Source organism: Salvia miltiorrhiza, chromosome 4, assembly GCF_028751815.1.
Source record: "Salvia miltiorrhiza cultivar Shanhuang (shh) chromosome 4, IMPLAD_Smil_shh, whole genome shotgun sequence".
Taxonomy (NCBI): domain Eukaryota; kingdom Viridiplantae; phylum Streptophyta; class Magnoliopsida; order Lamiales; family Lamiaceae; genus Salvia; species Salvia miltiorrhiza.
Genome location: NC_080390.1, coordinates 1,554,320 through 1,573,334, shown reverse-complemented (window position 1 = coordinate 1,573,334; position 19,015 = coordinate 1,554,320). Strand labels below are relative to the sequence as shown.

The window sequence follows — 19,015 nt, the reverse complement described above, 5'->3', positions numbered from 1 at the left end:
ATGGCGAGCAGACATGGCATAGCTGGCGAAAATCCGAAGAATTTTATTAGTTTTATTTTGATGTAATTTGCCTTTCAACTCAAAACTATGTAATTTTCAAAGAAGTTGTATTGTTGTATTGTCGAATGATTCGTGTAATGAATAGCAGTTTTATTTGTGTTGTGAAATTTGAAGCTTTGTTTGTGTAGACATGTAAAAGTAAGAAAAAACCATTGTTGCTCAAAATAAAAAGTGATTAAAATTGGGTACAAATACAAGTAATTTAATACTAATAAAGTTAGGCGTAGTGGTGATTCTTGGGCTTCTTGATAGCACGAGCAAAAGCATCAACGATTCTGTGCTGTGAATCGAGTATCATCTCGGTTCGCTTGAGCTCCATCTCCATCCGCATCTCCTCGATCTGCTGCGCCATCTCCATCTTCATCTTCTCCATTCTCATGAATCCTTCTCCCAGCGCCTGTATCGCTTCCACCACCGACTTACCACCGGAGCTCGAATTGGGGGGAATAATTCTAGGGTTAGGGTTAGGGTTGGTGGATGCGGCTCCGGGCATCTTGATCCGAACACCGGGCGTGGATGTGGATCCGGATCCGTTGGTGTGGCGGTTGTAGAGATCGTTGATGCGCTTGACGCTGTTGGTCTTGGTGTCTTCGTCTTCGTCGGAGGAGGAGGAGGGCGGGGGGGTGGGGTCGGAGCCCTTCTCCATGGAGTGCATGTTGTGGAAGTGGGCCCAGGAGGAGGCGGATCGGCGGGCGCCGCTGCTGGATCTCTGGATCTCGGCGCGGTACCGCTTGCGGAGCTTCTCCATCTTGTGGCGGCACTGGACGGAGGTCTTGGGCGGGACGGCGGGGCACCGCGACGCCACGTCGTCGGCGACCTCCTGCCAGTGGTTGCCGCGGAGGTTACCGCGGCGGAGGGAGTACCACTTGTCCTTGTAGGCGTCGATGAGGGCGACGGTCTCCTCGGGGCTCCAGCACGGCGGGGGGAGGCGCCGGGGCGCGGGGGCGGCGGCGGCGACGGTGGGGAGGGCGAGCGTGGCGGTGGGGATGTCGTCGGGGGAGGATGGGGAGATGATCGTAGCCATGGTGGAGGATGAGATCCGGGGGAATTAGGGGGGAATTAAGGAGGAGGAGGAGAGAGAGAGAGAGGAAGTAGCGGTGGAGAGAGAAGGGGGGGTGGGGTAGGGGTTGTTAAAGTGGCGGGGCGGCAGGCGGATGAGAGGCCACCGCCTAAGGAGGTGGCTGCGTGAAAGGTGGGGGCTGCTTTCGTATTTTCTCATTCAAATCTTTTAAAGTGGAGGCGGCGGCGGCGGTGGCGGTGGCGGCGGCGGTTCTCACCATTAGCGGTGGCGTGCATTTCCGCATTTCTAATTCTAATTCAATGGATAATTCTTTTCAGAGTTGGATGGCGTTTTAATTAAAATAAATAAATGACTGAGAATTTGTGAAAATAAAATAGGATATAACATTGTGAAAATTGGAATCAACTTTCTCAGAAATTTATCATTTTTATTTATAATAATAAGGTTTATATAACTCCACTCATATTTAAAATAAGATCGATTCTCACTTCATTAATAATTTCATTCACATTTTATTAAAATATGTGCCTTGCACTATGTGATAAATCTTTTATAGATACGGTGTGTAACAGTCGAACTCATCATTTTGCATGAAAGAAAAAAAAAAAAAAAGTGTGCAAAACAATGGACATAGATCTAGAGATGGCAATGGGCCGGATCTGGACCGGATCCGGCTTGGTCCAGATCCAGATCCATGTTTTTTTACTTAGATTCAGATCTGGTCCAGATCCATTGGATCCAAAAAAATGAGATCCAGACCCAGATCCATGAGATCCACAGGATCTCGGGTCCAGACCCAGATCCATATTATTTTTTTAAAAATAAATTCTAAGCTAATTAATCATTAAAATAAAAATCATAACAATTGTCTAAAGTTTCAAGTTACACACATAATTAGCTCAATAATATTGTTATTGTTCTTTCCACAAAATATACTTACTGATAAACACAACTCAAATATATAATGCACATCATAAACCATAACATAACATTGCATTAACCACAACACAAGTAGCAGAATCATCTCATCAAAACCAAGAGCACAGCATATGCCACCAATTGCTAAATAAAGATTAGCTAACAAAACATCACTAGGCAACAACAACTCCACATCACATGTTCCAGATATTATTCTTAAATACAAATGCATCATCAACTTATCATCTAGTGATATACAAGAATTGATACACAAATTTGAATAGACAACAAAAGTAACAAAAGTAAAGCTGAATGAAGGTTTACCTGATGAGAGGATGAGCAGCGGCCGGAGAGGAGCGGTCGGAGAGGACGAGCAGCGGCCGGAGAGGAGCGGCCGGAGATGGATTGGCGTTGCCTTGCGCTGCTCTGCTCACGCCGAGAACCTGCTCTGCAGCAGAGCCTCCGCTCAAGGGGAAAGGCCGAGACCGGAGGTGGACGAAGGTGGACGGAGATGGAGCGGCCGTAGATGGATTGGCGTTGACTGCTGCTCACGCTGCTGCTCTCAGGTGGGGAAGGCCGGAGGGGCTGATTCGGAGGTGCACGGCCGCCGGCCGGAGGATAGGCGAGCGGCGCGGGTGGCGTGGAGGATAGGTGAGCGGCGCAGGTGAGGTGAGACCGTGAGATGATTAGATGAAGTAGGGTTTTGATTTTGAAATTGAATTGTAAAAGTTAGATATGTTTAGGGTTGGATAAAATTAAAAAAATAAAAATATTATATCTATAATATTACCGGGTCCAGATCCGGATCTGGACCGGATCTGGGTTTTATACCTTCTACTCCAGATCCGGATCCAATTTTTTAGAGAGTGGTCCAGATCCGGTCCAGATCCGCCGGGTCCAAATTTTGCAAGGTCCAAATCCGGAAAAAGGGTCTGGATCCGCGGATCTGGACCGGGTCCCGGATCCATTGCCATCCCTACATAGATCTATGTCATCTTTTTTGTTGTTGTAAAGAAAACATAAAATATAGTACTATAAAAATCTTGACACCTCTACATTGTAGAACTCATTAAATTTGAAATATACAAATTAATTGGATATGAACTTTTATTGAAAAACATATAAAAAAGTGTTGGTACGAGGATAATACTAGTATATAAATGTATAAATGTTCAAACAAATATTTATAAATATAAAATCAATACATCATAATTTTATATTATATTTAAATATTCATTGAACCAAAACAAATATTTATCAGTACGAGGATAATAATATATAAATGTAATTAGACCTGATAACTGGTTTTCAATTTTCATCCTATTGGAATTCAATCAGATTCCAATTGTGGCCTAGCTGGACTTTTTGTTAATATGAATCTTTGAGGATAATAAGCTTTGATAATGACGATGAAGCACAGTTCGTTAGTAAGACGTTTCTCCTTCAACTAATAGGTTGGGGGTTCGAGTCACCTAGAGGGTCAGAGTGTGAGTGTTTTTCCTTTCTTTGAGTAATAACAATTTTTTTTTTTTAAAAAGCTTTCATAATAAATAAGATAGGGCCTCAAACGTGAGGATAATAAGCTTTGATAATGACGATGAAGCACAGTTCGTTAGTAAGACGTTTCTCCTTCAACTAATAGGTTGGGGGTTCGAGTCACCTAGAGGGTCAGAGTGTGAGTGTTTTTCCTTTCTTTGAGTAATAACATTTTTTTTTTAAAAAAAGCTTTCATAATAAATAAGATAGGGCCTCAAACGTGCTACAAGATAGGCTCGTTTTTTTATTTTTCAGTTTCCTCTGGTTTAATTTAAGTAATTTTATTCAACTACGTTTGATTGGTTCCTTCAAAAAAAAAAAAATCCTACGTTTGATTGGTAAAGTGACGAACTATATTTTTGGATAATATTAGTTCGGACAAAAAAAATTAAATACTTAAAAATTATAATTATTTTAAATCTTTTATTTAAATTTTGAAAAAAATTAGTTAGTTTTATTATTTTCTCTACATTCTAGTTTTTTTTATATTTTTTTTTATAGTTTTTGTACTTTAAAAATAATAAAAATTTATAAAGTTATTAAAAAATTACAAAAAAGTAGTACAATGTTGAGAAAACAATAAAATTAATTAAAGTCTGTTTTATTTTGAATCAAAATTTTAATTTTTTTTTTTTACTTTAGTAGTATTATTTTTTATTCAAATATATTTTGTTCAAATAACACTATTTTTAATCGAGAGAAGAAGCTGACTCTCTTGATGTATGAAATCAAAAAATTAGGATATGTAGTTTAAAAATATTGAGGATATGTATGTAGGAAATGGGGCGTCAATTATGAAAGTAAATTTTCTAATGATTTTAATTCTATTAAATTGAGCTTAATTGCTTAACTTAGCTAAGTTCATTAATATTAATCTATACCATTAAATAATTAGCATTGCATTATTCGCCCTAATTCATATTACGAAGAAGACTCATTTTCATATAGTAATTATTTTTCACGTTTACAATTATCGCATGTTCATTAATTAATTAAGTTTGTTCATAGTTTTAGTTAATTAATTTATTATCACTCAACTATAATTATTGCACTTTGAAACAAATCTACTATCATAATTATCGCATTTGAAAATAAACTCAACCAGCCGTGTTTTAGTACAATAAATCATACGAACACCTCAAAGTGACATCATCAATTCAAAACCACTAAAGGATATGATTTATATATATTAATATTACAACACTTCTCGAGACTAAATTACCACTACCCAAAATATCGAGAATATTAGATTATACATAATCTTCACTCATTGATAAATCAAACAATAAATAATAAGTCATGTATTCACAATATTATTAACATAATAATAATTTCTCAGAATTCCTTCGTGATGCCGTCAGCTCATTGCACGTAAATATATTTTAATGCAATAAATGCATTAATCTAATTGATTAGCTAACTTCTCAGATAGATACACAATCTTTCATAATAAATCATTTAAATCTACTGATATTGTGAACTAGCTTATTCTACAATGAATAACAATGTGATCTTCCCTCAATTAATGTAGTATACGGGAGACAATTTGCAATATAATTTAATATACAAAATATATAACAAAATAATAATTATATATATGTATATAAGTGTGCGCTCCAATGAGACCTTTATTTTTCGTGAGACACTAAGACCTTTATTTTTCAATGAATAAGACATATATACTGATGAACAAGACAATGTATACTGATGATCACGAAATTTGAAAATTTGGTAATGAATAAGACATATATACTAATGAACAAGGCAATATATACTGATGAATAACGAAATTTAAAAAATTGGTAATGAATAAGACATATATACTGATGAACAATGCACTATATACTGATTACTGATGAATAACGGAATTTAAAATATTTCGCTCCCTCAATAATTCAAACCCTCAGAAAAAAATTAAGCCTCTAGGTACAATATCAGTCATATAATTGATAAAATAAACACACAGTATGCTAGATCTCACTAAAAATAAGGGGTCTCGTTGGAGCGCTCCCATATATAGTATATAAAATACTAAATAACACCAATTAAATTGAACACTATTGCACACACACATTCATGGGCCCACATGAGCTGTAGGATGAACTGTTTCTATTAGTGTTATCTATTTATTATGATTTTTTCTTTTCTTAAATTAGGGTAATTTCGTGGGTAGTGACAATAACTAATGGAAGCACACAAGTTTCGTGGTATGATATTTGAGTCGGTAATAAGAAAATGGACAAAGGGTTATATAGTCGGTGATAGGTCCATCCAATTATCACACAAATCACAATGCCTATAACATCTTCTGCTCCAAATTAATGCAAATTTTAAAGGGACCCTCCCCACCATTTCTGCACCTATCACCAATTTATTTGTGCTTATCTAAATACTTATCTTGAGTTGTTTACTCCATTTTCATATCAGATCCTCTGTTCCACTATTTCGTGTGTATCGCCGTGTACCATTATTAATTTATCTATTTTATAATTATTTTTTATAGAAATAAAAAATACTTATAACTAAAAATTAAAATTTTAAAAAACTATATACCCTAACTTTAAATTAATGAACTCAAATAAATATAAAAAAATAATTATAAACTCTAATGGGATGAGTGAACCCTTGTTAATTATCTTTTTATAATATTAAAGCATAATAAATTAAAATTAAAGAAAATATAATTAGAAGTTATAATAAATTAAGAGTGGTACACGATGGTACACATAAAATAGTGGGACAGAGGTTTCCATGTGCTTCATTACAAAATTTGAAATATTTCATTCCACAACTTTCACTTAAACATTGAAGTTAATGTGTACTTTTTGTTTTGACACCTCTTGTACTAATTGAAGTGATGTTATACTTGATTATTTAATGCAGGTGTGTTTGAGATGAATAAAATTTCATGGGTACTACTTTTTCTTATTCAAAAATATAATAATCATCGGAATTGCACTTTCTTTTCTCCGTTCATGAAAAACAATCTCATTTTATTTTTTAAACTATTACTCATATAATTATACTTTTATTTTATTTTTTTATACTAACATTATTCCTACAAAATATACTTTTATATTACTTATAATAACTTTATTTAAACACGTGTCTAACATGATATGAGACTCTTTTTTGTGAAAGGAGGTAGGCGGGCACCACTATCCACACAAGAATGGAAAAACTACTCGCACGCAGGCGAGATTAATCCCAAGATTTCTCATAAAGGAGAATTTTTGGTGCCTCAACTTTGCCACTTGAGCTAGGCTTCATTGACAGTGATGGAGATATTATTAAATATCTCAATAATCTTCTCCCTTTTGTATGATTTTATTTCTTTTTTTTATTAAATGACGATTTTATATAAAAAAGGAAAGAAAAAACCTAAAAAAAAAAACCCTTGAAAGCACAGAAGGAGCAGACTAAGGGCCGAACCTCATTAAAACCTTTTCACTGAAAACCCAGAGGGAAAAACCGTGAAAAGGAAAAAGAGTACTCGTCTAAACACAAAACGAAAGTAGGGAAGAGCGGAAGGGAAAGTTTCCGGAACTCCGGCGTAACCATCGTCCCCAAACTATCCCGGCTCTCACCCCACGAAAAAAACTAAACGGGCGGTTAGAACCTGTCACAGCCCACTATCCCAATGACGGGTTAACCGGGGTTATGACTTGGGGTGAACAATAAGAAATGGAAATGGACAATTACTTAACATTAAAGTATATGGAAATGTCACTCATAGATAAAATGCTAGGATCATATATGATTATTTGGATACTTATAAAACATACACATAAATGAGAACTGATTAAGGTGGATTACCCAATAACACGTATCCCAACTTCATAACATAGGGCTATCCTAATCAACGTATTTTGCAGCGGAAAACATGTGAGATATACATATGAAGATGTATACTCAAGGTTACATTTCTTGAAATGATCAAAGGAACACCCGCTCAACATCATTCCATTCCATCAACTGCTCAACCTGCACATTTAGAAATACATGCAGGGCTGAGTATAAAAATACTCAGTGGGCATAGCCGAAAATACAACATGCATACATATATAAATTGAACTGCCATAACAGTAACACACAGGGGTTTTCTTGAAAGACCTGCGCTTACTAAAACATTTCTTTCATTTCATAAAGTCGATCGGCTGATCATTTTCCTTCATATGATCCATATCTGTTCCTTTCTGTCACGCGCCGGGAAGGAGGCCTCCTTACCACGGACGCCAAGACCGGTCGCAAGCGACTCGCGGTCTCCATAAGTATACACGTTAACCCTAGCTAGCGACCTTTGTCTAGCATAGGATCCCAATTGGATTTCCTTTAAAGTTGGCGAACCAACACAGATAGGATACATACGTAAAACATAAACATTTTTGACAGTCAATCATTTCATAAACATTTCATTTCATTTCATAAACATGTCATTTTCATTTCATAAGAGTCATTTATCATTTGGGCATAATAATAAACTGAAATTAACAGTTAAAATCATCTCATGCATATATTCGTATAAGAGGCCTACGACACGCAGGGGATCTCTATATACGTATAGTAAAAGTAATGCCCACCTGGATAGGCAAAGCCTGAAGATCATAATCACATAAACTCGTCTTGGGAAAGCAGCGCTAATCCCCTTGGTTCATAAAGCCTACAAGAAATTCTATTCTTAATAGGTCTCGTGAAACTAACTTAAAGTCTTAGTGGATGTACTAAACATACTTGATTCATCACGCCGGGTTTCCAAAATTTAGTAAATAAATAATTGAAAACTAATTCTTGAGCTAAGGACACCAACAATATCCTTACTCGATTTTCTTTTAATAATTGAATTTATAAATAAATCCAATTAAATCATAAATACTTCCATTTGCAAAAATATTTAATGCAAATCATTTCATGCTCCACTCATATAATAAGTAATTCATACTTAATATATGCACATAATAATAATATAATATTATTATGCCTCAACTTGAAAATAATTAATCAAATTAATATATAGTCTAATTAATTAAAAAAAATATCCACTAGCCAAAGTAATTAAATCAATGCACCATTTTCTTTAAAAGTTTTGCAGCCCAAGCTTTTTAATAATTAAAACAGGCCCAGTTAAAAGGAATTAACAGCCCAACACTAAATAAATTTCGGCCCACTGGCTCAGCCCAAAAAGGGAGCCCAACAGCCAAACCTAGCCCAAAACTTCTCCCTCTCTTCTTCTACCTAAGCTGCGCCTCCCTCTCCTTAATTCTCTCTCAAAACACTCTCTCCCGTTTCCTCACCAAATCCGCCGCACAGCCCCTGCACAGACGGCGCCGCCGTCCGCCAGACACGCTGCCGCTCACACATACACGCTTCGTCTCTCCCTTTCTCTCTTCGGTTCAGGCAGTCCACCCCCTTCTCCCTCCGAATCTGCCGCCGAGCAGATCGCCGGAGGAGCAGCGTCCACCCCCTATTCTCACTCAAACAGATCCCACACACGCAGACGCTCCTTGCGCCGCTTACGGCCCCGGCGAGGAGCGGTGCCTTGAAATACAGCAATCGAAGCCCAAATCCACGACCACCGCCCTCAAGTTTTAGTTTCTACTCCGGCGGACGACAACCACCGGCGATGTCTCCGCCCCTCATCTCTCTTCTCTAGTTCCGGCCGCCGCCGCTCGTATTTCGAGCAGCAACGCCGCCGCTCCACCGTTCTCCGCTCAGACCCTCACAGCACACCCCTCTCCTCTTCACTCAATCGGCCGACGACAGCAGAAGAAGTGAACTGCCGCCGCCGTCACCCCCTCGACAAAACCCAGCCCAGACCCGGCTCAGAGCGGCAACAAGGCTTTTGCTTTGCCGCCTCTCCCTCAAAACTCCGGCCGACAGCAGCAGGAGGACCACCACCGCCGACCGCATCTCCTTCCCCACACAGGTAAACCCCCAAATCTCCCTTCTCTTCCTTTCAAAATACAAAATCTGAAATCTAATTCCTCCTCTCTCGTTTTGGCAGAACAGGGACTGGGCGGCAGTTGCCGCCGCGCCGCCGTTGCCGGCGCCCAGCAGCCACCTGCTGCTCCCTCCTTCCCCTCTCACGACTCGGACAGCGCACACACACAATAAAGCATAAGGAAACCCTCCCAATTCAATCCAGATTCACAAAGTAAAGCAAAGCTAGGGTTTTATTGTAAAAATCTGTTCTTTCTCATTCTTATTTATTCTCTAAAAAAAAAATCAAACCTTGTACTTGTAATAGTTAGAAAATGAAGTGATGATGAGTGTGTGTGTTCGTTGCTGCCTTCTTTCTTTCTCTTTTTGATGCTTGATTCAGAATTTCATAAGATAAATGGGGAGGAATTGGGGTAACCTTGATGTTGGTGGTATTTGGTATTTAGCTGAAATCTGTGAATTGTAAATCAAGCATAAGAACGTATAGCTTGGATCAGAATGTTAGAAACTGGAAAAAAAAATAAATTAATGGAGGTTTAACAATTAATCACCTTCCTGCTGAATTCGACAACTTGGACTGCAGTGAAGGAAACTTGAATTGTTGACTTGAAAAGAGCTTACTTAGAAATAGGATAAATCGTGAGTGAAGAGTGAGGAAATGGTGAAGTGAGTTGCTGCCTTAATCATTAAAGGAGAAAGATTGACAACCTAAAAGCTAAAGAAATTGGACAAGATATCGTGGTGATGTTAGTGGAATTTGAAAGTGTGAAAGTGGGATTTGTTAAGTGGGAATTGAAAGATTTGGCTGATTTGTGAGATTTGATTGTCTGTATAAAGATATGTAAAAAAATAAAATAATCATGATATAGAGTAGCTATTAGGAACATAAAATACCGGGACTGTAATAATACTTCAGGGTTCGCTAAATAAATAGCTCGTGAAAATACTTGAATGCTAAATTAAATAAATATGCAATGCATATAAATTCAATAACTAAATTTACAAATGTTTTTGTAACTCATTTTTGTTGGAATTAAAAATAAATTCATTTTCTTTATATCCGGCGTGAATCATCTTACTTCTAAATTTCGAAAATAAATTCTAAATTTAACTCAGGGAAACGGGGTATTACATTCCTCCCTCCTTATAAAAATTCCGTCCTCGGAATTGCATATCTGGTATTCTATCTTGTGATACTAGTCATTCGTTTCATTCATCTCTTTTGTGGCCTTTTCCATCCTGTGATGGTTCCACTACATGACGAGAACAATATTATTGCCTCGTAAAACTTGAATCTTGCGATCAAGTATCTGGACTGATTTCTCATCACAACTTAGGTCCTGGCTTGGACTACTTTATCTTGCTTAATCACATGCTTTCTTAATTGCGAGGTGCTATACGTATTGTATACATCCACAATGCTTGGTGGCAGAGCCAACTTATAGGCTACAAAGACCTAACTTATCTAGGGTCTCAAAAGGTCCTATATAACGGGGTCGTAACTTGCCCCTCTTTCCGAAACGTATAACTCCCTTTGAGGGAGAGACTTTGAGGAAAACTCGATCCCCAACATTAAATTCTAATTCCAATCGGCGTTTATCGGCGTAAGACTTTTGTCTATCTTGAGTTTCTTTGATTCTTTGCTTGATGTGGTCGACTTTCTCAATCGCCTGTTGGACCAGTTCAGGACCTAACAACATTCTTTCACCCACTTCATCTTAGTAAAATGGTGAACTACCTTAATTGTTTCCTTCGTCCTAAGTCACCTTCTCAGATTTGACTAGGAAATTCTAATATCAAACTTTTCTCATCATCTTGGTAACTTTCACTTAAAGATTAATGGCACTCCTTCTGCCATGTAAACTCATTTTCTCATTTCCAAATGATTATTTAATGAGGGTTTCTAAGTTTCCATTGTGGTGGCGTTCCAACTTTATTCTTGCTGTAGCTTCTGGCACTTAAGCCAAAGCATTCACTCTCTTAGCTTGAGCCTACTAGCCTTGGGGTTGGGTTATACCTTAAGTTTAGTTCTAGTGCTTTCCTTCCATTTCCTTTTTCTTTACCTCCATCTTGAGGTGGTGTACATATCTTGTTTGTGCGTGAACTTTTTTCTTCTCCAATTTGTTGTAGTGACTCGGTGGTGAGAGTCTCGTTCATTGCTTGTTCCTTCATAATATCTCCCTAGTTTACTAGGGGAATTGAAAATCTCATGCCGCGATTTATTTACGAACTCCTTTACACATTTCTCATTATTCATTTATAAATGACTTAAATAAGCATTTTAAACTCCATTAAAATGGAATTGATTTAAAACATTTTAATCCTTTTAAAATCCATACTCATAAAGCCTTAACTCATGCTCTATCTCATATTCTATCTCTTTACTCAACTTTATATAAACTCTCCACTCATCTCAAATCCTTAAGTTCAAGGATAGGTTTCAAGAAAATCATGGTACTAAGTCTCGATTTATCTCTCATATAAGGTTCGTCTAATCTCATTCAACACATAGACAACACAATCACATAAGGCACATAAGAAAACACAATCAAACATTATCAAAACATGCTCTGTTTTTACACTGACTCAACTTCAAAATCTAACCTGTTCTTACTCCGACACCTCCTGGACTCGAGACTCATACCAAAAGAAAGGTCATCGAGTCTAATTTCATATAAAAAAAAAGTAGAGTCAAAAACTCGAAGTATTGTAGGAGATATGACTGTTTTACTACAGTCTACCATATTCGGCAGTTTTGAGCAATCGAAAACTTGGATTTTTGAAAAAAATAGTAAATGTTGTCAAACTGGGCTCACATTTTGTGGATATCTAGCTAACACAATAAGGTTAATACCATAAAATTTTGGAAAGCTAGAGCACACAGGAAGCTACTGAAATGAATGACTCTTTCCCCTGCTCTCTGAAACTCTCGGTAGTAATATGCAGTTTAGGTTTTGTATTTTATAAAAATAGTAAATGAAGTCCAAATGACTTGAAATTTTACCGATGTTCTCAAGACTCATGTAGAGACTTGGTATAAAATTTTCAAAGCTTTTTGACATTTAAAAACCGTCGATCACAGTAGGTCAGTAGGCCTACGAAATTCACCAAAATCTCATCTCAAACTCTTAAAATACTCAACTCAACATTCCTTCAAGGAAACTCATTAAAGCTCATTTTAAACACATATAACACTCACAAACATTCAGGCACATTATAATGCTCATCATACTCAAATCTTGACTCTCTTCTTACATCATAACCTCAAATCTCTAGTAAAACGTTTCAATGAACGCATCATTAAAATTCTCTTTTCATTTTCATGCACAAAATTACTCAATTATTCAAACATGATCTCATTCATCATATAACTCATTATACACATATAGATTCCCTTTTATCATGTACTAAACTCTAATGAAACTTCATGTATCATCATAAAACTCTTAATAAAACATGACAAACTTTCACATAATGGTCATAAAGCAATTAGACCTCATTTTATCAATCATCGACTTCTCAAAATATGAAAACTCAAAAACTCATACAAACTAAACTAAGTCAAAAAAAAAAAAAAAAAAAAATTCTTAGCCAACAAAAGACTTACTCAAACATAATTATACACTAATATCATGCTCAAATACATATATCTTAAGCCAAAATAACTTAAATAACACATAGGCAAAAAGTCCTAATTTTTATTAAACTAAACTCTTTTGAAAATATCACTAATCATGTATAACCTATTGATCAAATCATAGTTCTAACATCCTAGGTTACCAATTAGCACAAATCAACATCATAAAACAAGATCACATATAGATACATATGTATGTCATCTTCTTCCTCAAACTAACACTTTTCATTTTTCATTTCTCAACCTCAAACTTCAATCTCATCCATCATTAATCATCTAGATCATCTCATAAACTCAAATCCATCATCAATACATCAATTGATTCATAGGATCTCAACATCCCAATTTTAGGTAAACTAACCTAATAGAAAAATCTATATCTCATGGCTAATCATCAAGATATTCATATATATTAACTCAATAATCATCAATCATCATATAACTCAAGCCAATTCAAGAAAACAAACAACAAATTTCGTAGGGTTTCAAGCCCCTAATTTTCGAAAATTTCATAGAAATAAGTTGGGTGATTTTCTTGCTCAATCATGATCATATACTCACATATAACATCATACAATCTAGATCTATAAAATAAGAATCACTTACCCAAGTTTCTCACCAAAACTCATATTTTCTCACTCTAGCTTGGAAGCCTTTCTTCAATGATTCTCTTGAATATAAGTAGCTAGGATGTGTTTATGGAAGATTTTAGAGTGGATTGAGGTGTTTTGTAAATTTTTTTTTTTTTTTTTTTTTTTTTTGAAAGCTTCGAAGGTCTCTTCAGTGGAGGAAAATGGAGGAAAGTGAGAGAAAGAGGGAGAGAGGTGTTGGTCGAAAATGATGAGTGAGGAGTGAGAGAGGATTTTGCAAGATTGTAAATGATCTTGTGATCTTTAAAGAGGATTTTGTAATCTTAAGGAAATATTGGCAATTAATGCCTTGATCTCTCTAATCTCTACACTCTCTCTCTAATCTCTACACTCTCTCAATAATCTCTACACTTGGCAAATTGTGGTATTTAGTCACATGGTAGGGAAATTAAAGTAATAGTGTGAGAAGGGTGATTAAAAATAAATCACAATAACTATGGAAATGTACTCATTAATAAAATACCAATACATAATTATTCATGTGACCACATAAAATAATTATAGCACTAATATTAGTGCACTCACTCAATTATAATATTCCTCTCATAGGAAAATAATTTTAAAACAAAATATATGCTTGGAAATATTTTCATTAACCAGCATTCTTTGATTTCTCGGTAAAAATAAACTGCACTTGCTTTAGAAACTTAATTAAAATTTCAAGTGCTAATATCCTCAAATAAAAATCATAATAACTTGCTCACAATGACATACGTAACAAAACTCACATAATCAATCAGTCACGTAATTTCACATAATATCACGTCAAAGCAGTCGGCAAACACAGACAAACTAGACGTCTCTCCGACCGATTTTTTTTTTTTTTTTTTTCACTCTTTCTTTCTCGACTCTATTTCCAACTCATTATTCCTATTTTCTTAATAGGACAATCAATCTCTCTGACATCTCAGTACTCTCAATAGTGTTAAGACACTATCTCACAACATAGGGAAAAGTACGGAGTGTTACATGTACTATCAAATTTAGATAAAATTCATGACTTCATGCATAATTTAAAATTCATGTGGCTCATATAAATACACTTAACTCACTAATTAAAACTTATGCACCATATTTATAAAAATTTTCTTTAACTAAGCACATTAAAACACATATATAACGATCAAATCACATCAGATAAATCAAACCAGTTTTTATTATTAATGGATGCCGAACCCTAATTATTAATAATAAAGCCCTTAATCAGGGATTATAAGTCGGGGTATGACATACTATCCTCCTTAAAAGAAATTTCGTCCGAAATTTGTACCACATGAAAATAATCCTGGGTACTTCTCCTTCATGCTAAACTCGAGTTCCCACGTCGCCTCTTCTTGATGATGGTGCTTCCAAAGAACTATTACTAAGGGTATCGACTTATTCCTTAGTACTTTAACTTTCCGATCTAGAATAGATTCGGGTCTCTCCTCATATCAATTGGATTCTCAATTCCAATTTATATACACGAGATTTACTTGAGAATAAGTTCCCTCGTTCTTTTGTGGCGGTTCATTACTCCTACCTCATTCCTAGGGCTCATCTATGGGGTATCCTAGTTTTCAAAGACCAAAATGGTCATCAACCCATTTCTTGTTACCTATCACATGCATAACACTTTCCTATGAATCTATCTTAAAACTATCATAGACCAATTAACTTTAAGTCCTCGTACTCGAACACTATATTACGGTCTTAGCTTGAACTCTGAATTTCTATCATAATGAGTGGTCGATATCATTTATAGGACAAAGACTAATCTCAACTAATTACAATGAGACACAATTATACGAAGCCATAGTTTGGGTAGTATACTACGTCGGTAGACTAACACTTCTTGGTCTTATCAAACAAGAGGATCTATTATGACAACTCACGAGTTGCAAGGCTCAAACTCAACACAACATCAAAGCAAGGTGTTGTAGAAATTGTTCAAGATAATCAAAAGAATGACCAGAGGGTATGAAATGATTAACTACTAGGTCGAACAAAATGACCTCGAGTAAGAACCCATCTGGCTTTTCAACCGAAAGTTGAAACACATGGGTTTTCAACCCAAAAGACGTCTACTGAGATTTGGATCATGTGGACTGGCCAGGTCCAACATCATCACCTCCCAGTCACACGGGAAACATCGTCCCGAACTTGGAGAGCCATGAACATACTATACATAACAAAGCATAAGTTCATCATGACAACTAAACTTATCTTAAGGTTCCCTATCCTATTGATCTCAAACCCCAAACCTCTTTTAAGACATATACACACAGACATACGTACACAGGCAAAACACACTATTCTTAAAATCTATCGTGTAGCAAAAGTCGATTCGATATTCCGTCGCACTTGAACATTTGAACGTAGAGACTATGGTTCAACCTTTGATGCAACGTTTACCTTGAATTCGTCGTGTATCGTCATTCTGTGCTTTTCCTTTACCTCGTACATATCTTTTCAATCCTCTTTGTAGTTCAAAAGAACCATCATTTTCTTAAGGGAGCTGAAACGCTCGAAGTTCTCTTTCATTCTTCTACATTATCACCTTAGAAATCTAGATTGTAGAGATATACTACTAATCTAGTAGTCTATGTTCTTTTAAAATTGTGATCATGCAACTTATAACAATCTATGTTCTCTGGGAAAACATATGTCACTTTTCTATCATTCATCTGATCATAACATCATAGATTGCGAAAATATGCCATGAAAGGCAAAACATTCAACATTTCATCATAACCTGCTCTTCACATAAACATATTCATGAAGCATTTTAGAACATTAACATCTTTAAAACGTTGAAACTGCAGTTACCTTCTTTCCTTGATTGAGCACGATGCAATGGAGTGTTGAGCGGTGCCATATGAACCCATGTAAGTATAAAGAATCAAACTAGACTCGACTCTTTAGAATAAGGTTTCTAGGGCCAGAGCGAACGAACCGCTCTGATACCACTCTGTCACAGCCCACTATCCCAATGACGGGTTAACCGGGGTTATGACTTGGGGTGAACAATAAGAAATGGAAATGGACAATTACTTAACATTAAAGTATATGGAAATGTCACTCATAGATAAAATGCTAGGATCATATATGATTATTTGGATACTTATAAAACATACACATAAATGAGAACTGATTAAGGTGGATTACCCAATAACACGTATCCCAACTTCATAACATAGGGCTATCCTAATCAACGTATTTTGCAGCGGAAAACATGTGAGATATACATATGAAGATGTATACTCAAGGTTACATTTCTTGAAATGATCAAAGGAACACCCGCTCAACATCATTCCATTCCATCAACTGCTCAACCTGCACATTTAGAAATACATGCAGGGCTGAGTATAAAAATACTCAGTGGGCATAGCCGAAAATACAACATGCATACATATATAAATTGAACTGCCATAACAGTAACACACAGGGGTTTTCTTGAAAGACCTGCGCTTACTAAAACATTTCTTTCATTTTCATAAAGTCGATCGGCCGATCATTTTCCTTCATATGATCCATATCTGTTCCTTTCTGTCACGCGCCGGGAAGGAGGCCTCCTTACCACGGACGCCAAGACCGGTCGCAAGCGACTCGCGGTCTCCATAAGTATACACGTTAACCCTAGCTAGCGACCTTTGTCTAGCATAGGATCCCAATTGGATTTCCTTTAAAGTTGGCGAACCAACACAGATAGGATACATACGTAAAACATAAACATTTTTGGCAGTCAATCATTTCATAAACATTTCATTTCATTTCATAAACATGTCATTTTCATTTCATAAGAGTCATTTATCATTTGGGCATAATAATAAACTGAAATTAACAGTTAAAATCATCTCATGCATATATTCGTATAAGAGGCCTACGACACGCATGGGATCTCTATATACGTATAGTAAAAGTAATGCCCACCTGGATAGGCAAAGCCTGAAGATCATAATCACATAAACTCGTCTTGGGAAAGCAGCGCTAATCCCCTTGGTTCATAAAGCCTACAAGAAATTCTATTCTTAATAGGTCTCGTGAAACTAACTTAAAGTCTTAGTGGATGTACTAAACATACTTGATTCATCACGCCGGGTTTCCAAAATTTAGTAAATAAATAATTGAAAACTAATTCTTGAGCTAAGGACACCAACAATATCCTTACTCGATTTTCTTTTAATAATTGAATTTATAAATAAATCCAATTAAATCATAAATACTTCCATTTGCAAAAATATTTAATGCAAATCATTTCATGCTCCACTCATATAATAAGTAATTCATACTTAATATATGCACATAATAATAATATAATATTATTATGCCTCAACTTGAAAATAATTAATCAAATTAATATATAGTCTAATTAATTAAAAAAAATATCCACTAGCCAAAGTAATTAAATCAATGCACCATTTTCTTTAAAAGTTTTGCAGCCCAAGCTTTTTAATAATTAAAACAGGCCCAGTTAAAAGGAATTAACAGCCCAACACTAAATAAATTTCGGCCCACTGGCTCAGCCCAAAAAGGGAGCCCAACAGCCAAACCTAGCCCAAAACTTCTCCCTCTCTTCTTCTACCTAAGCTGCGCCTCCCTCTCCTTAATTCTCTCTCAAAACACTCTCTCCCGTTTCCTCACCAAATCCGCCGCACAGCCCCTGCACAGACGGCGCCGCCGTCCGCCAGACACGCTGCCGCTCACACATACACGCTTCGTCTCTCCCTTTCTCTCTTCGGTTCAGGCAGTCCACCCCCTTCTCCCTCCGAATCTGCCGCCGAGCAGATCGCCGGAGGAGCAGCGTCCACCCCCTATTCTCACTCAAACAGATCCCACACACGCAGACGCTCCTTGCGCCGCTTACGGCCCCGGCGAGGAGCGGTGCCTTGAAATACGGCAATCGAAGCCCAAATCCACGACCACCGCCCTCAAGTTTTAGTTTCTACTCCGGCGGACGACAACCACCGGCGATGTCTCCGCCCCTCATCTCTCTTCTCTAGTTCCGGCCGCCGCCGCTCGTATTTCGAGCAGCAACGCCGCCGCTCCACCGTTCTCCGCTCAGACCCTCACAGCACACCCCTCTCCTCTTCACTCAATCGGCCGACGACAGCAGAAGAAGTGAACTGCCGCCGCCGTCACCCCCTCGACAAAACCCAGCCCAGACCCGGCTCAGAGCGGCAACAAGGCTTTTGCTTTGCCGCCTCTCTCTCAAAACTCCGGCCGACAGCAGCAGGAGGACCACCACCGCCGACCGCATCTCCTTCCCCACACAGG

General features: G+C 37.0%; 1 protein-coding gene and 1 long non-coding RNA gene across 2 annotated transcripts; both read right to left on the bottom strand.

Moving 5' to 3' along the window:
* Window positions 1–199: 199 nt before the first annotated feature.
* LOC131022105 (trihelix transcription factor ENAP1-like) lies at window positions 200–1,430 on the bottom strand. Its single transcript, XM_057951502.1, has one exon. It carries the CDS (start codon window positions 1,082–1,084, stop codon window positions 278–280), a length of 807 nt encoding a protein of 268 aa, XP_057807485.1. The 5' UTR covers window positions 1,085–1,430; the 3' UTR covers window positions 200–277.
* A 5,776-nt stretch (window positions 1,431–7,206) lies between these two features.
* On the bottom strand, window positions 7,207–17,848 carry LOC131022101 (uncharacterized). The gene is made up of 2 exons (XR_009101145.1): window positions 16,568–17,848; window positions 7,207–7,519 (listed from the first exon to the last, which is right to left on the bottom strand). It is a non-coding gene; the product is annotated as an uncharacterized LOC131022101 (long non-coding RNA).
* Window positions 17,849–19,015: the final 1,167 nt, after the last annotated feature.